The sequence below is a fragment of the Aptenodytes patagonicus genome, chromosome 13, assembly GCF_965638725.1.
Source record: "Aptenodytes patagonicus chromosome 13, bAptPat1.pri.cur, whole genome shotgun sequence".
Lineage (NCBI taxonomy): Eukaryota > Metazoa > Chordata > Aves > Sphenisciformes > Spheniscidae > Aptenodytes > Aptenodytes patagonicus.
The window spans coordinates 18,773,729-18,796,547 of record NC_134961.1 but is presented as its reverse complement, the minus strand read 5'-3'; the positions used below and the strand labels follow the sequence as shown (position 1 = coordinate 18,796,547).

Here is a 22,819-nt window from a genome sequence, read left to right as displayed (position 1 = left end):
TATATTCCTTTGATGCATTCTCATGCATGCTTTTCCTCTAAAAAAGAGGGGAAAAAAAGGATTGACTAACATTTTTAAAGTAGGAATTACCTCTTTAATAGTTCCTATAGGCTTCTTCACTCTTAGAGGATATTGAAAGAAAGTGTGACTTTAATATTAAGTGTGTTGTATTCAGCAGACTGGATAAATATGGAGTTAGGGAGTTACTAAAACATTGATTCCTAATCCAACAGACCAAAACTGTTACAGTCTATTGGGTCAGTGCCTGTGACATGATAGACCATAACAGTTCCTTTGGATGTGTCAGTGTCTAATTATACACTTTTTAGTTTTCAGATCATTGACTTGATAGACCACAAAGAAGCAGATTAGAACATGCTATAAATATTGTCAACCTGAGCGCTTCCACTGTGAGTGCTTGAAAAGCAAGAAGGAATTAAGAGCATTGTGAGAGAGTCAGAGAGAAGATGATGGAATGAAATGTTGTTAATAAAATATGGAATGAATTGGATATAGTCTATATGGATTAGCTATGTAATTTGCAATGTGTTTTAGGCAAGGTGAGGAAGTATTAGCACAACAAACTTAAAATAACTATGTGGATGAAATTAATCAAGAAAGAGGCAATTTACACTCTGGCATGTTTTTACTGTAGTGTTTCCCACCTCAAAGGAGTCTAAAGCATTTGATTAGGTATTTAAATAGAATTTTTTTTTCGCATACCTTGGGGCTTGTCAGGTTTCTAATACTCTAGGAACACACCTGTGGCAAAACAGCAGTTTGTAAGAATACTGCACAGCAGGAATGGGAGTAGAAAGTTTACCCATGTATCCTAAAGAACAACTTTTCTGTGAAAACTGCTATAGGATGTTTCATACACATGCAGAAAAAAGTAAGGTCTTTGTTTAAACCAAACATGTACCAGCCTCTAAAACCCATTTTGTTTTTCTTGAACGAATTCTTAAATAATCCTGGCAAGGTTTTCATATATATGCTGGTTTAGTTATAATATGAAAAATGATGTTGTAAAGTAATTTGTAAAGTCATTCAAACATTAAAATAATTTAAAGGGAAAGAATTGTTATTGCTAAAGAAGTTTTATAATTATACCTCTGTATATTAGGTGACTTTATTGTGGATGAAATGGTGGTTACTAGTAAACCATAATAATCATTATGAAATCAGAAACAAATATAAAGTATGTTTTAATGAGACATTGTTTTAAAGATGACATGATATACATAAAGACTAAACCCCCCAACAAAATAAATACATGTTTTGTTATGTATTTTACTAGATAAAATACTGATTCTTTACACAAAGCTGACTTCAAAATGCTGTACTGTTTGCCCTAAACAGGGTGAAAAATATGTCTAAAATATAGCAATAGAAAAAAAAATCAAATATAAACGTTAAAACTTCCAAAATAGCCTTAATTTAGCAGTCCTGGATCATACTGACATCAGTTTACATTTCTGACATGGAGCACTTCTGAAGTAAAGTCACCGGATTGCTTGTTCAAGGATTTAGTTTAAGTGTGTAGACTGTGTTAATCACAGTAAAAGGCAAATAATCTCAGAGCAGTTATGCCACTGACATCAGTATGAATTCTACTATCGATTTATGTGGTGTCCAGAATTTCACCTATTAGTTTTAGCTTTCACTTTAGAATGTTAAGATCCACTTAAAAATCATGTGTTCCTCTTGCAGATAAATATGCGTATTTATACTATGCATATAGTATTATTAATAATAAATACATTTATACTATGTATAATACAGTATGTAATACTTCATACATAGAAACATTCCACTGATACGGCAGGTAATATGAATTAGAACTAAGCATATTTGTATAGCTTTGATTTAAAAAATAAATAAATCAGGAAATAAAATATGTGTAGATTTAAAATGTAGATGAAAGGGCTACAGATTTTTCCAGTGGTTGTGATGTAAGACATTGTCCATGTTTTGGCAATATATTAAGAATAAACATATTTTTCACAACAACTGTACTAAATTGCACAACAACTATACTAAGTTGCAAAGTATAGCACCAATTTGCTAGAAATTTTCTTTATGCAGTCTTTGAGGGGTAATGGGAGGAGAGAGAGGGGGAGTTCTATATGAACAGACATTGCCATGGAAGAATTATATCTACACTGTATGCAGTATGGACACCCTGTCATTTCCCTAACATGCTTTACAGTATTAATATTAGGTTATGCTAAAAGAAGTCTCTCTCTTCTAGTGTCTGAATGGGTTATTTAGTTAGTTCAATAGCAGGGCTAAAAAAGCTGCCTGTCCGTCTGCTGGGGAAAGCCTGACATAAGAATACAAATTATGAGAAAGCATCTTCTGTTGACCATTTTTCTCTTTAGGTTTTTTGTTTGTTTTTTTTCTCTGAGTAAATGGAATAATACAGGCATTTCACTGGAAATGTAGGAATGCACATTTCCACTACTGTCCAGAAGAGTTAGGGATTTTTTTTCTTTTTTTCTTTTTTTTTTCTTTTTGTCCCTTTTCTTGAAGGTGTGCTTTTCACAATTGCAAAAGTGCTTTTTGGTATTAAAACAAATTATTCCTGTTCAAGAAGCTGTGTGACTGGTGACAGGATAAAATTTAATGAGAGAGATTTCTTAACTTTTCTGTCTCCTGCTGTCTTTGGCAGTCTGAATTATGTTAGAGACATCTTGTCATTGGCTAAATCACACTGAAATGTCCTGTATTGAGCACAAAGAAGACGCAGATAAAAAGCCATGCAGAGGTGCCTAACCTGGCAGTCAAATTAAGGGCTTGGTTAAGCCTCCTGGAAACAGGCATCTAGTGTCAAAATCTGAGACACTCTAGGGCATGTGAGACACCCATGCAGGCAGAGGTGACACTGGACCTTCTGGAGTGGCAGCTGAGTCCAGGCAGATGAACGAGCTGCCTTTGGTTGGGCGATCAAGATGATCTGTAATGTTTTCTGTGAGGTAATATGTACAGAAGTAGCTACATTAATTTATTTTGATGCAGGGTTTAACTCCATACACTTTCAAGGCCTGCTTCAAAATTTCAGAAAAGAGTATTTAATGAAATGGTCAGGAATGATGGAGGTGGGAGATGCATTATCTTTTGACAATGAAGGCAGAATACCGAAGTGAAAGCAGAATATTTGTGTCTTCCTCTTTATCTTGGCATCATTATTAATAGTTAGGTTGAACGAACAATTCTGCAGAAAAAAAGAAACTGGCATGGAAGAAATTAGTCTAAAAGTAAAATATACTTTTCTACTGCACATCAGGTCAAACAAGTCACTGTTAGTGTTGTTGAAGCTTGATACCACATGAATTACTTTCTGTTTATAGTTTTATTTTTACTTCATTTAATATATTTTATAGGTATGGCTGTAAAGTTGTTTAGTTGTCTTTGTGTTGTGATTCAAATGCTATGAGTATGATAATGTACTTTGATCTTACAGGAATGGGAATATAAAGCATGATAATAGCAAAATCAACCTTCTTATTATAGTTGTTATTATACTAATATTAAAAGGTTTAAATTCTGTGATAGCCTTGATATTTAAATTGAGGACACTAGAAGGAGGGAGTTGGGGAGGACTTGATAAAATAATTTTAGAGAGAAACTCTGAAACTTCGTCCATACTTGAATATTACAGAAACTGTTCAAGCAGCCAGCTGTCAGCTATGTTATAATTCATAGTGAAAAAGCCCTCAACGTTAGTCCTAACAAGAGCAACAAAGCCTTAAAGTTTAGAGCATGAAGGAAAAATAAAGAATCTCTAATAATATAATGGAGAAATGTATAGATGTACCACATATAACACTTCTGGGAAAAAATCATTGCTACACTATATAGTTAGCACCAGATCCTTGGAGAATACAATTTGGAATAGCTCCAGTGAAGTCAGTGCTTTCAGTTAAGCTGCATCAATTTTACCAGCTGAGGGTCTGATCCCTGAAATCTAAATACTGACTATTTGTAAATCCCATGGTGGTCTTACCAGAAAAAGTCAACTGATTACATGTAGGTTAAGTCTTCCCTGTACATTCTGTTCAGTATTGTGTTTGCCTTCATCTTAATTTCCTATGTTTTGGGGCTCTGCACTGTTTTTGGCAGTTGCTATATTTTTGGGAGGTGGGGCTGCGCTTCTGTGTTAAGCAAAATTATTTCTGTCTAGTTTGTGAAGTTAGTAAGCAAAGTCCAAGAATTCTGGTGTATGAAACATGATCACTGTGTTACTGGATTATAATTTCTTTTATGTTTCAAACTTCCTAGAGTTAGTGTGATTATTTTTAGGGAAGTCCTGATTTCTTAAAATCCCACTTGACCCCTATTATAGCTTCTATTTTATGGAAGCTCTGTGTTGCCAAGAAGTGGGACTAAAAGCTTCTGGGGGTGCTGGGTGAAATTATATGTGTGTCAAAATTTTGTTCTTAATCATGTGCTGTGTAAAATATAAATAGCGTTGAAAAGTCCAATTGTCACCCAGCCTTTTAGGGAGCAGATAGGACACAGACAACACGTAGTAATTTCTCCCATGTGCCCTACAAACGTAGGTTCTTACACCCACAATGACCTCAGTATATAAACTTCCCAGACACAGCTGTGAGTACTTTTGTACATCTGAAGAATAGCGGGGCCAAGGACTGTAGGGCGGAAAATGGGGTAGTAGGTTGATGCTTTCTCAGGGATATGTAGTAGTGCAGACAAAGAGGAGCACTTCCTTTGCCAGGGTGGGGCGACTATAAGGAAACTTTTAGGGGGAGCACTCAGAGTAACAGTCTATCCTGAAATCAGGTTGGAATTGTGCTTCGTGATGGTTAGATTCCTCAAGTCATAAAAAAGAGCATCTGAGACCTGTTCTCTGAATCTCTTCCTGTCTGCCACTTCCAGGTTCTGAATTTTCCAACTAATAGTGAAGTGGCCAAATCATACACGGTTCAGGCAGGATCAGCGGTTAGGTCTGTACTGTACACCCAATCTCTGTTACAAGCATCTGCTCTTTCTGAGCTCCATTCTACTTTAAGTTGCCACTGACCTTTAAAATAAAGTCTATTTGGATGTAGAAAATGAGATAAACGTTGTCTATATTTATGTGCAACTGAATTATCAGAGTTTTGGTATTTAGGAAAACTTTCACTCCATTTTCTCAGTGAGGAGAAACTCCCAACTTTCCGCATGTGAAGAAGCCTAAAGTTCCAGTATTGTATCAAAGATGGTATAAAACAGAATTCCTCTCTCTGTTCTGCTACCTATTTGACATTCCGGTAGCTGAGATCATTGGTGTTAGTGTTTATGAGGATGGGAAATACTAAGGGAATTTTGAAAAAGTTTGAAGGAAAGTGATAAATGTTCATTAAACACAAATGCTGTTAATACTCTAACTTAATTTTTCCTGATGGAGCATGTAAAATACATGTACACTAAAAGCTAATCAACCTCATTGGAATATCAGGTATCTCAAACTTGAAACTGACTCTCAGAGTATGTAGATTAAAAGAGAGTCAAGACTATTTAAACATGCTTCCAGAAAAGATTTCTGTAGAAATAAGAGCTAAAAATACTACATAGTAATTACAAATTGCTGACATAGTTCTACTAAATTTCATGTATAAAGTCTTACTCAAGCTTAAATTCAGTGTTGATATCATGTAGCTTCTGTATTAGGTCAGTGTGCTTTAGAATGAATGTATGGAAGGTTTTTTTGTACTACTTCAGCACAGTTAAGGTGACCTGTCAGAAGCAAGACTGTAAAAAGACAGCTCTTCTTGAAAATGGGTAGATGTAACATTTTGGTAAGGGAAAGTACTGACAGAATATATTTATGAAATATCTTAGGCCTTTTAATTAACTTGTGGTAGTATAAACATGCTGAAGAAATTAGGCTATGGTATTTAAAAAAAAAATAAACAAAATTGCCCAGTCCAGAAGGCCTAATTTCTGTGAGTACATAACATTTACTGAAGTCATTTGTAATTAGTAATATTTTTCACTAAATAGCGTATATAATGAAAAACCTTAGTCAAACTTCACTTAAAATCCTGTTCTTCACTTGCTTAAATATTTTGGTTTAATACTTTATTATCTAAGTCTTTCAATTCAGTGGCCTGCTTTAATTTAGAACAGGGTACTTTCAGTCAGGTGGTAAAGTTGAACCTGAAAATATTTTGTTATGCTCTTTGAAGTTTGATGCTGCAGAGTATGGTTTTGATTCTGACAGCTGGACTTTTCCTGCCCACCTCATGCCATCACAAAAGCTTTCAAACAATATTTGGTTTTATAGTGCAAGCCCTGTCGCTGTCTAAATACAAATTATTAGATTAATAATGACTGAAAGTCATTCCTGAGGGCATAAGCCCTAATGTTGCTAATCAAGGATCTTGTAATAAAAGGTCTCCTATAATAAAAAGTGCAGTACAGAAGGATACGTGTAGAATATCATGCCTTTTTTTTTTTCAAGGTACCCTGTGAAAGGGATGCTAAGACGGAAAGGCTGACAGAGGGTGGTCAAAGACTCCTCTCCTAAAGCTGTTCTCCATTCTACCACAGACTGAGTCTTTCTAGGACACAGTTTAGCAAGAAGCAAAGAGGGAAGTTATTCAATGTGAGGTTTCTTTGCAGAAGTAGTTCAGTATATTAAACAGCCATAGTGAAGATAAGGCTTGGACTCTAGTGATTAAAGATTTTATTTAAAAAATGTAAAAATCCAGTTTTATGCTATAGGATGTCCTGTTTTCACCAAACTAACAGCATCAAGGAGAGAGAAAGAAAGCACCTAATGTATTGGATATGCAGAAGACCTGCTGGGTAGAAATAGCAGGTGCTAAAACTGATAGGGAGGTTTACGTCAGATCTGGGGCCTTCGAGGACTGTGTTTGTTAGGAGTCTGCCAAAGGGTCTATGGGGAACAGTGCAGGGGAAATTAGAACGTATTTGAACCTTTTTGAAAATTGGGGTAATGCGGGCTCAGTAACTACCCCAAAGTAAGAAAGAGCATCAAATCACTTACTTTTGCTGTCCTCTCCCTCTGTTTCTATCCAAATTCAGGAAATACATCAAATGTTTAAACATTTTTTTTTTCCAACTTTAAAAATATCTTTATTACCATATGGTAAAAATCTGTGGTAGTTTTCAATTTACTAGAAGAAATAAGGAATTGATATATAGGACTGAGAGAAGTAATAGTATGCAGAAGTGTTTGCCCTTGGGAAATAGCTGCTCAGATGGAACACTGCCATTTTGAGTCCCAGAAGTACATTTTCATGACCCGCACTGTCTGGGTTTCCATCAGAGAGCTCAGGCTGCCAAAGGGTGCCACTCCAGCACTTAAAAGGATTGCACTTAGCCCAGGGTGTGAATATCTGGCAAGTTGAATATATCCAACCGTACATTCAGATCACTGTATTTGTCACGTTACTGTCTCAATTTCTTTTTCTGTTACAACCAGTAACAACTTTTTAAAATTTTATTTAAAGAAAAAAAATGTTCACTGGATTTTAAATGTGTTCTTTTACATCTAAAGTATAAAACAACAAGCAGTAAAAATTTTGTTCTATACTTTCACTGTTAATACACAAATTAAATTGATGGAAGCAATTCTGTATCTTAATAACTGAGCAGGGCTTATTGTATAATAAAGTTGGGTTCACTTACATTAATAAAAAGTGGAGAAGTGATGAGGAACATTAAAACAACCTAAAATGCATCATGATTTTTCACCATACCTTACTTGTGAGTTTTTTAAGCCTTGTACGCTCAATACAGTTAGTGCATAAAATTGGTCTTTAAAGGGAACAACCCTGCATTTGCAAAGGACTGAGTTAGGTTAGCTGCCCTTTTCCAGGTCTGCTTTTCATGTGCTTTAGGACAGATAGAATATGATGCACCACAGTGTCAGCTTAAGTCAGAAGGACTCCTTTTGCAAACTATGGGGTTGTCCACACTAAGGAATAATACTTGCTTTGGACATCAGGTGTGACATATGTGTATAGTGACACCTCTGATTATCAGTTCTCCCTCTAGGTCTATGTAAACAATAGCATAGAATTTAACGAAATAAAAAACTGCCACTATAAAATATTAGAGCCATCAAACTACTAAACAATTTCTTGTAATTGTTACCAATAACACCTAATTAGTTATAAAAAATTGAACTGGCTTATTGAACTCCAGCATCTAGTCTTACTTTTCATTCTCACAGTTGCTATGCTGACCAATATGTAACTTCCTCCTTACTTTTAAAATTGATTTATGGAGTTGTGAAATGAATTTTACAAAAGCAAATAATTACAGGGAAAATAGTATCTTCCGACGTAAATTGAAGCGGTATAACAAGGAATGTTTACGGTAGATGTTTTTTAAATAGGTATTAGTTTGGGTTAAATTTTTTAAAACTAATTTTCTACCAGTAATTAGTAAAGAGTTGGTAATAAAAAGTAAGATTTCAGAACAGTTTCAATAACATCTGTGGTTCCAAAAGACAAATAGCAGTTAGTGTTCTGGGGTCTTTCTGTAACTAACTAAACCAACATATTATTCTTACAGATAATTCTGTACTTTGGCATCTGAAGATGTAGTCTCTGTGGCTCAGTGTTCCATAACAACAGATGTTCTGAACAGAGATAAAGACAAGGAGTTTCTCAGCTAGCCACTTTAAAGGCAGTTTTTAAGGAAAAGTGATCTTTTCATTTAGATGAGAGGGCAGTTTAATAACTTCATAGAAATGAACCAAAAGGATCTTCTGTAAAACAGTAGCTGGTAAGTCTGCATTGCTACTGGGTGAATCCCTTTTAGGCAAACATCTACCTGTTTCTTTCTATATAATTATCACAAGAGGTGATAATGAAAGAGGTGATAGCAGTGAATACAGTGACAAATTATACTACCTATGAAATACAGAGTAGCTCTGTATTTATAATGCTAAATTTATCCCTCTTCATTTTTTTAAATTCATCTCTTCAGCATTACATGCTAGGTAGATCTCATTAGCTTGTGGAATTGCTGCAGATGACAAAATAAAGACCAAAACTACCAATCCATACATCCAGTTGAAAATGAGAGAATATACAGTTTGATCACTAAGGTCATTCATACTGAAAGGCAGGTGTTAGTATCTCTGAGATAGGGCAGAGGCAATGATCAGATACTACTTTTGGTCTTAATCAATCCTGTCCCTACAGTATGGATTACAGATTCCTTATTTTGTTTGTTTGGGGTTTTTTTTCCCCCAAAATGTGAACTTCTAAGTAACAAGGTTCACAGACTTCCAAACGAGAATTTCAAATCTCTCTAATAAATTGGAGGTGAAGTAATAGAACTAGGTTTTGTTCTCTTAGGGTTTAACTCCTCAAGGTTCTGTTACCCCTAAGAGATGTTTGCTCCTGAACTGAATAGTTTTCAATAGGATCTTCAGAGTACTTAATGCTTGACAGAGCTTTCATTGTCTTGCAGAACGAAGTTTTCCAGGTAGTCCTTAGTACAAGCTAGAACTAGTTCCTTCTAGCTCCTATTTGGTAGACTCTTGCATTAAAGCTGTGCAAAACAGAAAAACTTCTCAGCATGCCTAGCAGCGCAGGCTGGAGGAGCCACATGCGATTTGGAGTAAAACAGTACCCAAGTGTTTCACCCAGGTTCTTTATTAATCCCACACAACACAAAGATAATTCAAGGAAGCTATGTATATGCATATAAAGGAATCATTTGATGTTAAACCTTAAACATGGTTTCCATTCACCCAAATCCTTTTGCTTTGACTTTGGAAAGGACAAATCAGGATTTGTGCCATAGTGAAGTTTTCTGCATTTTGAAATATTAGCGTATTTAGCATTTCTCTTTTCATGTTACCTCGTTTAAAAAAGAATTTTGCAAGAGAAGGTTTATATTAAATTACTCATATCTCTAGTTTATTCTCCTAAGATTCTGCAAAAGACTTTTGTATGTATTTGGATGACAGTATATGAGAATATACTATGTCATTTTTTTAATAAATAGCAGAAAATTCATTTTCTGATGGCAATAGTATTAGACATAAAAAGCAAAATATTTTACTTTCAGTATCCTCCTTTCAGATGCACGAAGTAAATTGCAATTACTTTTTTCAAAAAACGCTTTTTACATCTTTTGCAGTAGTGCCCTTTAGTATCCATATCAATATAAATATTGTTTTATTTTTATTAGACTTCATAAATATATCGACATATCTGTAACACTAAACATGAAGCTTCCAATGCAAGAGTTTGTACATAGTCCATATCCAAATGTCACCATTATTTCATTTAAAAGATCCCAGCATGTCTACCTCATGATCCTTATAAACTCTATAGTACTGAAATACGTCAACACTTTTTCTTGCTACATTCATTAAAATTAAGCACCCTTACCCTACCCCATCTGTAAACATCAAGTCAATTGGCAGCTAGCACATTTCCCAGTCAGCAAGCAGTATTGTGAATTTTATCTTCTCTTGCAGAAATCAATTCGTCTTCGTTGCAGCAGATGAAATTTCTTGTAACACCTCTGCAGGTAACAATCATTGATACTTCTTGATGCATCCATCCAGGTGTCAATATCCTTTTTCACATGCTGCATTTAATCGTAAGAGAAAGCATAGGAAAGTCCATAGTATAAATCTTTGGAATAGTTTAATTAATTTATAGCTTGAGCCTATAGGTTCTGCCATATAAAAGACATTAGGTTATTTTGCTGACTTTGGTGTTTTATTTCCAGTTTAAATATCATATGGCCTAGAAAAGTAAGGATATGTTAAACCTTCTAATAAATACTTACTGTGCAGTACAATCAAGATTGTGACTTTAAAAAAGCCAGAAAAACCAGAACTAATGAAAAGAGTAAAGGCTTAGATGTATGTAGGACATTGTAAGTGCTATAGATTTAACAATTTTCTTTTCAACTCTCTGGGGGCAAATATTGCCCACAAGGGTACTGCAGACCCTAAAGCACTCACAAAGTCTATCCTATGGATAAGATAGTGGGAGAGAGGGTCTGTGTCTTCAGAGGATCGCTCTCTAGTAAGTAAAAAGTCTTAGCTGCTTTGCTAATATACTATCATGTTATAAGCCATGGGTACAGAAGAATGAACAATGTTTTTAAAAGGTAATGGTAATTTATAAATATATTGAATATGTCAAGGGATTGTCTCTCTTTTAAGCAATAGAGTTTGAACAATCTTAGTCTTAATTCAGGTAAGGATGGTATTATGTCGCTACATAAGAAATCAAAAGCCAAGATAAATAGTAACAGTGCCGGGACATATTCTGCCAATAATGTTATGCAAAAGATCTACTGAGTTCATAGAAGCTGCTTGTATTGAAGGATGAAAGGATATATAGTGTGACACAAAATGTTGGTGTTATTTATAGAGTTTTACGTTAGCAGAAATAAATGAAAGGTGAAGAGTTTTCTGTTTATGCCAGTGACCTACATAGAAACAAATAAAAACATTTTTTTATGAAAAAGAAGATCGTAGCTAAAGCCAAAATATGCCAAAATTGTAATAATCTCTATGCTAGCCATAGCATTTTTGGTGGTAATCTGAAAAGTTCTTCTGTAACAAAACCTGATTTAACATAGATTTTTCAAAGCTCTAAATCATTAAGAGAATACATTTTGAGAATTCAGCATTTGACACTTTCTTGATCTCAGTAGACTTGGATTTTGGCTTTCGTTATTTCACTTGTGCTTCCTGCTCAGCTCCTGATTAGAGTGAGCTGTAGTAGGGAGGCTACCAATTTATAAATCTAGGAATAAATATAATTATTTTAGCAATTTTTAAACTTGGAATTCTTGAGATAGACATGCAGTCTTTAATACTTTTCTTGTCCTGAAAACAATTTCCTGTTTTGCAGAGTGAACCCTTCTAAGCAATAATTATTTCTCTAATAAAGACATTTTTTTCCCCTCAGTTCAGGCACAATTTAAGTGTCCAAGACTATATTATACATATTCCGTATATCACTACTTTGGAATTCCAGTCAAAAATGTAGCGCTCTTGTTTATCAGTAAATTCAGTGAACTTTACACAGAAGGAAATAGATTTATTAAAACTTTTCAGTTTACCAGTTGATTACCTCTGTTGAATTAATTCAACAATAAGGTATTTTTGTTAGGTATGTTTTTGAGCATACGATAAACATATCTGTCATAGGTGACTGTAGGTGCCTTTTTTGTAATATGGTCTGAAGGAGAAAGCTAATGAAAGCCTGTATCTTCTGTTTCTTATATACCTAAATTTTAGTCATAGAATTTAAAGGACTTCTGGCTTTACAAAAAAATAAATGTCTGGCCCATATTCCTGTGGTACCAGTTGCCAAAGTTGCATTTGGTCTTTCAAATCTGTAAGTTGACTTTCAGCTAATTTATTATCTGATGTTTTGTGTTGTAATACATGGAGCATATATAGAGATACATAAACTTCTAGAACCGAAGCGAACCTTCCTGTGGTTTTTCAGATGCATGCAAAACACCTACAGTACAATTTTATAGTGCTTTTTTTAGTGCTCCTAAACTCCATTACAGTAATTCAACTGTTTGTAAAATTAATATAAAGTGAAGATATTGATAATATGCTCAATGTCTGAAATGTGAGTATATGTATGTTTGTACTGTTTCCTTGTAAAGAATGTGCGTGTTTGTAGATTTCAAATAATAATATAACAAGTAAACTTTTGGTTTGAACTTTATCATCAAATGGAAATGGGAGGTCTTGGGTGATTCTGCTGGTAATATTCACCCTTCTCCTCCTAACACTTTATCATTCCTGCCAGAGGGTACTTAGCCCTCAGCAACACGACATCGTTTCTGATTTGGGAAGCAAGTAATCTTGAATAAATAAATGTGTTAATGAACGGATAGTGTGTCCATATACACATTTCTATTTATGTATGTGTATCTGTTCTTGCATGCACATTATATAAAGAAAACATACTCACGTATCTGACAGAGGGATCCTTCCATGGGAAATTTAAAAATAATTCACTCTTGATTGCATCCAGTGCATTCTGAAGCTAAAAGTAATTACTCTTCAGAAGAGAAGTTCTGTGCTTCTGGGATAGATCGTCTCTGGCAGGCATGATTAAAGAGTCTGCAAACAGACCTGAACTAGAACAGAGGTAGGGAAACTGTCGGAAACCTCCTATCAGTTTGATGATGGAATTTTAACACGGATCTCTGAACACCCCCTAGCAAATCTCTGACAGTGGGTACATTAGGGGAGAATTAATCCTGAGATTCCTGGCTGATGGGGGCAATGGGCATCCTGCCCTAATAGGCTCCTAGTAAATCAGAATGAGACCCAGAATAAGCCCATGGTTTATTTACATGTTGGTTACAGAACATTGTTCATTTTGAATCTTTAGCATTTTTAATGAATTTTTCAAATCAGTGCTCAATATACTTCTTTTTCTTCTAGGTTTTGTAAGATCAAAATTCGTAGTTTGTAAAGAAATAAATATTTTGTAGTGTCTTTTCCAAGTGCATTCTAGGATGTACCTGCATATTACATTTTATCATTTTTGTGTAAATATGGGACAGGATCATTATTCTATATTTATATCACTCTTTCTTTCTTCCTCCAATTTTTAACTGTTATCCAACTTCCAACTACAAACAAAAAAATCCAGTGCGGTTGCATACCTTGTATTATTTTTCTTCCAAGTGTATATGCAGTTTATGATTTTGAAACAACAGAGAAAGAGGCAAGTGTATATATAAACCTAAATTTGGAATGAAGTATGGTGGAAGTGGATATAACATCTGTCCAATTGTGACTGTATTTATTTACATATTTGAGCAGAATCATCCCCAGGAGGCGGGATTGCGTGTGTGTGCGTGCAAAAGAAATGCATTATAAAGCTTTAGAAGTTGACAGTCTTAGATTAAGTTATTGACCTCCATTTGTAGAAAGATACAGTCTCCAAAACAGATTAAACATTCTGAAAGGTTTAATTTTATAACTCTAGGAAAAACATTTCACAAAAGCAGGCAGCTTAAAGAAGCAAACATTGGAGTTTGTACTATTGAAATAGTTTGAACAGAATATTGGCAATTTTTAGCCAATGCAATTGCTCAAGTCATTGCAGTTTTCCTCTATACTATCATTAACACGTCAACAGTAACACTACCACAAATTTAATTCATGAAACAATAGCAAATATGGAGATACTTTTTTTAAAACCAAATTAATATTTGACAAAGTGCTTAGAACGGTTAAGGTGCCTGTTGTGGCGTACCTCTGCTACGGCACATAAATAATTGTAACTGGTCAAAATTTTGCCATACATGCTTGCATACATCTCATTGACTTATTCACATGTCTGGTAGGAGATATTGATCAGATTACACTCTTTCAAAGGAATTTCCGAGAAGTACATATAATCCAAACTGCTTTGGAAAAATGCAGTTTCAGAGAGATTTCCTTCAGCCTTTTTGAATTACTGTGTAAAGACATATGTTCAGTTGTGAGAGGTTCTTCCCTTTTAGTATTGCTGCCTATGGGTTTGACTTCATTTCATGAAGCAATTTGACTGGGAAGATAACCATTTTCTATGAGATAATTTTATTATTATGTTATGCTCTTCCACTAATCAGATAAAATAAAAAATGAAGATGAAGGAGCATCTGTAAGGTCTTTGTGCTAGTATTTATTTAAGGCTGTACTGCTTTTCCCTGTGAAAAATAGCAGATACTGAAGTTTTTGCTCTGGAAAGACTAGGAAATGTTGTACTAATGCACATTATTAAACTTCTATAAATTCAAGTGTCCTTTATGTTGGCAGTTTAAACTTGCGTTTACTGCTGCTGTAAATAGTTGCTTATATGGAATTCCATTTGTTACAGCTTTTACTGCTCTTGGTAGTTGTGTGGTAAAGATGTTCAGCTATTGGATCAGTTGATAAAAATCAGTAAACGCTTTGATTATCCTCTGTTCTTCTTTCATGAAGTTTGATTAATTCCTTTTTCTCACCCAGTGAAAACACTGGCAGCCCTTTTTGGCATCTTTGTCATTATCTCTTCGACAGCTTGCCTTCCCGGTGCTTACAGTTCTAGGTCAGTTCGCATGGCTAGTCAAATGTGACAACATGACAAGATTAAGTAAAGCTGAGGTTCTGTGATTTGTAAATGGAGGATTTGCAATGTGAAGCTCCTTTGATAACAGAAATAGTGAATAATCTGTGTTTGCCCTCAACAAGTGCGTATAAGCATGTGTGCATCTTCTGTACTGCTTTTAATGAAGCAACCAGAATTTTTTTCTCTGATAGACTGAAAATAGTACACGTGAAAGGTGGTTTGTGTGTGTGCATGTATGTATGGTTATGTACAAGTACATTAAATAAACAAGGATTCAGTTTTAGTATCTTGGTATTATCATATTACATTTAAAATATCAAACAAAAAAGAATATTATTGCATACTACAGAACTTTACACTCAAGCACAAAAGACTGCTTTAAAATTTAATAAACAAAGTACCCGGTATATTTATTATTGAACTAGATAAGAATTTATTCAAGGTTTATTGCCCCAAAATATAACAGCAATAGTAATAGGAAAATGCTTTACAGATCAAAGAAATACTTATTTTTCATTGTAATACAGCTGGGTTTAGGTGTCACTTGATGGCAAGCCTCAGTTTCCCCAGTGACTTTTTTTTAAGAAGTTTATATAAAGTCTAACTTTCTTGGATAGAGATTATACAGAAAGGTGTTGTTGGTAGCATAGAATTATGTTAGATTCTTAACTAGGCATCAAGTGAAATCCCCACATTTATATAAATCCAGATGGCGAGACTAAAACTTGAGTGAAAGTTTTTAAGCTGAGGTCTGGGATTGTTCCATAGCAGTTATTCAGCATCAGCTCAGGAGGGAAGTCACCTGTGCTGCTGTTTGTTGCACTGCTATATTTCTGCAAATTAACCAATATCAACCATATTTATTGAAATGTTTAACAAGGTGGCAGCTTGACTTTGGATGGCTGTAAACAACTAACAAACTTCCAAAGAAGTTACAGGTTGGTGTTCAGAAATAAAAATTAAAATCAGGTCTGAGCATCAATGACCAAAATTTCTGCAAAACATGCCCATCAATTAGTAAGAAAAATTAACTGGCCAAATTCAGATGTGACATAAATAAGCAAACAGTCAAGAATTTGAAATTCGTCTCTGCATATAGAAAATTCTGAATAGGCTTCTTAAGTTTCTTCTTGCTCCAACCTGCAGGAAAAAGTAAAGACTGCTTTTAATGTTTCATCAATGACGTATTTATGAAGATCCCTTCATGGAAATCTTTTATTATTGCCCTATCCCTCATGGCTTTCAAGGTATACAGGAGTTCAGCACAGCAGTATACCTTGAAGTTTCATTGTTTCATTGTGCTGTCTGTCTCTGCTATATCTTCCCAATTCTTATTCTGCTCCACATCACAAATCTGTAAAGCATTATCAGTCGTGGAAGAGGAAAATGATATGTAACAAAATACTTTATGGGTTCTTCCTTGTAGAATGATCTTAGTGTTTGATATTGTGCATTTAAAACTTTGCAGAGAAGATTTTAGCATTCTTAACTTTTACAGTCAAGGAAAATGACTAGAAACTGTTTTTATCAGCAGATTTCAATCATTTTCCTTGGTCTTAAGTAAAAACTTAGGATAGACATCTTTCCTCATTGCCTTCCGAGATATATAGAGAGACTCGTTGCTCATTCAGGTGACTGAAATGCCTAAAGTTACTTGATATTAATATCCAAAATGAAGTAAATTGATTGGTTGCACATGCTTTGAATACCATAAGCAGATACCATCCTACTGTAGTAAAGAATTTTAAGTTAAAGGACTACCACTGCTGCACAGTCTTGACCCACTGAGGTTAAAATACTGCTCAGCAACGTGGTATGCAACTGGTGCGCATACGAAGGAGCTCTGCTGCTCATGTCATCTGTCTTGGTATCGTCATAGTTATGTGACCAAGAGAAGGAGCAAGATGTTAGTTACTGGAATCATTTATCTGCATAAGGCCAGGTAACCCTTGCTTTCCTTGTATTCCTTCCAATTCTTTACTAAAATCTTCACATCTTTGTCTAAAATTTTATTGCAATTCTGCATTAAGATCTGACAGAGGGAAGATGTGGATTGCCCTTTCCGTGCCACCTGCCGACTGCAGTAGTGCCCATTTCCTGGGTGAACAAGCAGGGCAGGAATGCCAAACCAGTCTGCACTAGGATCTACCTTCTCTCGTACTTAGCCAAGTCTCACTCATTCAGTCACCTTTTTGTGAAATTTAGTAATAGTTGTCAGTACAAGAATTTCAGTAATTTCAGGTTATTCTGGTTGAAGATTCAACATGTATAGGTCTGAAGCAGCAGCAATTTTGTTACTTGATTGTTAATTATAATCAAAGCTAGTAAAGAATGGATAATATTGCGGAAAAGTTAGAAATATGAGCTTTCCAGTGATACATACGCTTTGCTTGTAATGTGGCAAGTAATGGGAAGTAACATCAGAGTTAGATTTAGCTGAGGTAGTACCAGATTTTTCACTTCTCTTTTTATATTTCTTAAACAGATTCATCATTTTCTATAGTTCTTCTAGCGATATCTAGACTTTAAAAAATGGGGGGAAATGATAGTGATCAGAAAGATATGTGCATCAAATTTCTAAAAATATAATCATGTTTAAAATTCTCCTTCTTTAGTTGTCAAATCACTTGTGGAAAACGTGTTAACTTGTTTCATACTCTATACTGTGAATTTTTCCTTATTAATGTTGTTATTAAACCCTATAGTACATATGTTATTAAGGAGCTTCCGAATGTCTCCAGTACCAGAGCTCCGCTGTCTGTCCTAGATGTGTATGGAAATAAAGCCATAGTACCAAAGAACTTAAAAACCTAAAATGGCAGAGAGGCACATACTTTCCCTGTTTTTAGAGACTTCAGCAATGCCTACTGCCCATGATTTAAAGAGAGAGATTCAATTTCAAAGGCCCTACTAAAATAAATCTCTCAACCAATTACCATTTTTTAATTCTCTTTTTATTTGTGCAGTGGACAAAAAATTGTCCTTTTATGTAGTATTTTAGCAATTTTAAACCCTGTACTGAAAATGATTGAAGAAATTGAGACATAGCGTGAGTAAAGAAGAACATACCATACACTGAGCTTTTGGTGAATAGTTTACAGCTGCATTTACAGATGTTAGCGTGGCTACACTGATTTTTTTCTTAGTTATTTCCCAGTAAGGTGTTAATCCAGCTACTTAAGAATAGTCCAGCTACTTAAGAACCAGTGCCAGTATGGTAACAAAATGCTAGCAAACATTTTTTTTTTTTTTCTTCTGAATACTTGTTCCAGATATACTGGAAAATAGTGGAACTTACCTTGTTCTAATTAGTGGTGCATCAAAATTATTCATCAGATGTTTTCTTAGACAAGAATTTGTGAGTGCACATATTGGGTTTGATACATTGATTTAAAATTCTGTAAAATACACACATAATCGCATTGACTATTAATTTATTCAAAATACTTTGCCATTTGCATGTCCTAAATTTTAGTAAATTGTTTACCTAGAATGATTATTTCCAGTGTAAATTATCACAAAGCATTTAAATGCCACTAATTTTAATGAGAAATAAGCATGCTGGCACGGTAGTGAATAAATGAACCAATGACTATGTGACTGAACTAGCTTACTGAATTTCAGCGTGACAATATAGTTTAAATCCTTCTTACTATTTTCAGCATGGAAATCAGAATCTATTCTGCTAACCTTCTGAGCTTCTAAATATGGTGTCATGCAAGGGAGTGTTTAAAAATTAGCATTTAAAAAGAAACCCACTTGCTTTAAGTTTAAGCTGACACTGTTCCTTTCCTCTGTGGAAATGAAATTTATTAATCATAATAAAACCATCATATTCTGAAGGTAGAGGTCACCCCGAGGAGAAAAAAAGTCTATTCATCACAGAGGAATTTCAATGCATTTTTTTCCCCCCAGATAATATCTGAGCATGTGTTCTCTCCCCTTTGGAAATATATTCTTCCATGTTTGTGCTTACATATGTCAAGTGTATTTAGGAGGGTGCAAGAATGAGAATTTTGCAATTAATTTTATATACTTTATTTTCTTCTACAGAAGATTTGGAAGAATGCTTTTTACATTTTATTTTATTTTATTTTATGTTTACATTGCACACATTTGTTCAAGTGGACTTTCAATATCCTGTAAAAGAAAAGGAAGAAGTGTTTCTTATTTTAACAAGAATATAAGCATTGCTAATTCTGAAATATCATTTTTATGTTAATGTCACAGTACAAACTTCAGCATTATCACAATATAAATGTAAAACATTCTTTTTAAGGAGCAAGGATTAACTTAGGTCACAGTTTTCGTGTTAGGATTGCTTCGCAACTCTCGTTTTAAGGAAGAAACATGGTTTACACAGTAGGATGAAAAAAATAATGTAAAGCACTCACAATAAGTTATTACTGCCTTGGCAAAGAGTAATAAAAATGTACGCAGAAGTAAATACTGGGTTGAAAGAGTAATTTTTTCTTTCTTTTGAAATTGCTTAATGTGTTTGTTTATCCATATTTTCCTCTTAGTTGTCCAGATTTCTGTAAAATATTGATGTAATACTATTAGCAAAATGTTTTATTACATCAGTGTTGTAAACTGGTTAGTTACTTCAGTAGTTGGGTTAAATACACTAATAATTGAATAAAGCCTGAGCACTATGTATTCGGGCTTGTTCCTTCCTTACAAGTGGCCCTTGCATTTAGGCCATTTAATACCCTGCCATGGGTGAGCCATTAGACCTTCAGTTTTGTGGGGCACTGAGACATAGTCAAGGATCCTGCAGGAACGGGGTGCAGTAGGGAGTCAGAATGCAGCCCTACGGCAGGAAATGGACCAGAGCAATGGGGGGAAAAGCTCACAGAGTAAGTCCCAGTGTAGTTAATGGTTTACACTAGACCAAAACTAACGTAATTCTTACAGATCTAAATTTACAGTCCTTGCTCAGTACTGCTGTAATACCAGTTAATTGGGGGGGGGGGGGGAGAAAATACACTGATTCCCATTGCTTTAAAAATAACAGTCATGACATTAAAGCATGTATAATAATAGTACATGCAATTCCTCCTCCATGTTACTAGGGATATGAGGGAAATTTATAGTGCTGGAAACAAGTCTAGCTTTAAATTAATCATTTTCCCTTTCTAGATGTTCTCTTAATGTTTGAATGAGATTTGGCTTGAGAGAATTAAAATTATAATGATGTTTAAAATGGATTCTCAGACTTTAAAAATAGGCATACAGAGGAAATTAAGGTGCGTTCTTCACTTTAATGTAGATGAACAAGACACACGAGATTCTGGTATGGCTACTATCAAAGCTAAGTGTTTTAAATCTCTAAATATTATAATGTTTGCATCCTAATGCGAAGGGTTACCGAGGCTGAGGTTTATGGAAGTTTTTCTGACCAAAGAGGCTTCAGAGTGTGGGGTCAGGGTCAAAGCTGCTCGAAGAACTCTTACGCCCCCTTTCCAACTCAAAGGATCACCAAGTGTCATTTACCCAAGACAGGCTGATGTGAGCTGGTTTTCCTTACATTTTTTTCAGTGGGAACTGCCTGGTTTCTTTGTTGTTAACTGCCTTGGATAATTTCCGAAGCTCGGTATTCGTGGATAACCAAGTATTTAAATGGAATTGATATATAAATTTAATCCTTCACTCATCAATATATTGGATGCAAAAGAGGAATTAATATGTTTTATACAAGTCTTTTACATGTATTTTCCTGAGTTTAAGACCATGAGATAGAAGGTGATTGCTCAGCACGCTGCTTCCCCTAGATATTCATACATATCTTCAATACCTATGAAGACTTCTCCGCCCAGAGCTAAAGTAAATATAGCTGCGGGGTAAGAAAGAGAGTCCACATTCATGAACTTGTGGTACTTTCATAGCTTCAACAGATTAACTCCTTTTTAATTTATTATCTCTTAATAGAAAGTTGAATTTACTGAGTAAACAAGATAGTACAACTGAAGGCATTCAGCTACTATGGTTGTACTTTGTAGTGAAACATCCAGATTGTGCCATAGAATACTTTATAGGAACATAGGTTCACTTTACGTTTGCTCAAAATGCCAGACTGTTGCTGGAAAAAGATGGCTTATTCACAATACCGAATATTAACCAATGTACACTTTGAAGCTTGTACTTACTGAACGTTTTTCTAGTTTTTTTTCATCAAGATATGTCGTTATATATCCTTGGAAAAGGAAGAGCATATAACTTCTGCAAATCTGTGACCCTAGGCTTGGTCAGAGAGTAAGAGACATTTTTGTAAAGTCTCTGCCTTTTCAGTGCTGAACCCTTTTGCTTTTAGATAGCACAGTTGACCCAAGAGGTGGCTTACTGGGGTTTCCATACGCGATGAATCCCTCATACGCTTGCAAATGTTGGCTCAGTGAAATGGAGAGTTAAAGACTATCTTGTCTGTGGTAATTTCTGCTCCTTCCTTGAAGATGTCACTGGGTAGGTAGGAATGTCTAGTGCAGATAATTTGGACCTCTTCTCTACCTCACATCCAGGACCCACAGTAGTAGGTGGTGGAGGATTGCATATGCCATGGAAACATTCCCTTCTCAGCTTTCCCTCAGCTGATTATCTAGGAATCGGCTAATCAGATTCCGCTTGTGGAGGAGCAAATACATGATAATAAAATAGGACAACTGTCCTCTTTTCAAAAAAAGTAAGTTTGTATTTGTATCTGAAAAATAAGTTAGTTACACAGAATGAGACCAGTCTGGGTTTACTGTTCACATAAGGCTAAAAAAAAAAAGATTTTTTTTTGAGAGATAGCAAGAGTATTATTAGAACTTAACTTGTTTACTACATTAACCCTTGTATGCAAGACACCACTATAATTTTAAGATTGCTTTTGTTGTTATATGTGATCAAATGGTATCAAATTCTTTGATTACGGAAAAAAATGTTAGACACATTCAGTGAAACCTGTATCTAGTTGGCATGTCCATCTCACTAATGGTAACTGCATTCAGACTCGGACTGCGAAACAAAGCTATGTATTTCAAGGTGAAGAGGAGGACTGGGCCAGCAAATTGACCAGGTGTACGTGTAAAGAAGCTTTGAAGTAGTTTCAACTATAAGGATTCTGTATGGGGAGAAATGACAAAAATATGATTTTCACATCACTGTCTTTGCCTGGTTGTAGCAGGAACTTGGCCTGAAAATTGAGGCTTCAGCCGTGCAAGTATCGTGGCTTAGGTGACACACTGTCTCTTCTATAGAAAGACCAGGAATGTGCATTAAGCATGTTCCTTAAAGGCAAGTGCCTGCCATTGTTCTGTGGCCACTCTCCTTAGCCTGATGCTGATTCTTAATAGTCTAGTAAAGCTAATTATACATTTATTGTCATTTGTAACCTTAACATTTCTCAAAGGATATTGCTTTTGAAACTGCAAAGTGAGTTTATCTGTAATGAATTTTGATAGAATGGAATATTTCATTACAATCATTTTGTTAATATTGGTAATATCTTTTCTAACTTTTTTTTTGCATTAATCTTCAACTTTATTTTCTTTTCAGTTACGGACGAGTTTATGCTGCAGACCCCTACCACCACACACTTGCTCCAGCAGCCACCTACGGCGTTGGTGCCGTGGTAAGTGATCATTTCCTCCACTTCCTCATCACTGTCTTCCCCGTCTCCCCACGCTCCACTCTCTGCTTGGATCTTAGCACGGTTGACATCTTCTCACTTTTAGTTAATTGAATTTGTC

At 35.0% G+C, this 22,819-nt stretch overlaps 1 protein-coding gene across 26 annotated transcripts in view; it reads left to right on the top strand.

Annotated features, from left to right (window-relative positions):
- The window catches only part of RBFOX1 (RNA binding fox-1 homolog 1), a 1,372,937-nt gene that overhangs the window by 1,346,262 nt on the left and 3,856 nt on the right, over positions 1-22,819 (top strand). For 21 of the 26 annotated variants that reach the window (XM_076351295.1, XM_076351294.1, XM_076351297.1 and 18 more), the window contains one exon: positions 22,626-22,701. In XM_076351295.1, the coding sequence (XP_076207410.1) occupies positions 22,626-22,701 (76 nt within the window). Of the gene's footprint in view, positions 1-10,474; positions 10,528-22,625; positions 22,702-22,819 lie in introns of all 26 variants that reach the window. The other 5 variants (XM_076351293.1, XM_076351310.1, XM_076351301.1 and 2 more) reach the window with 1 other exon arrangement.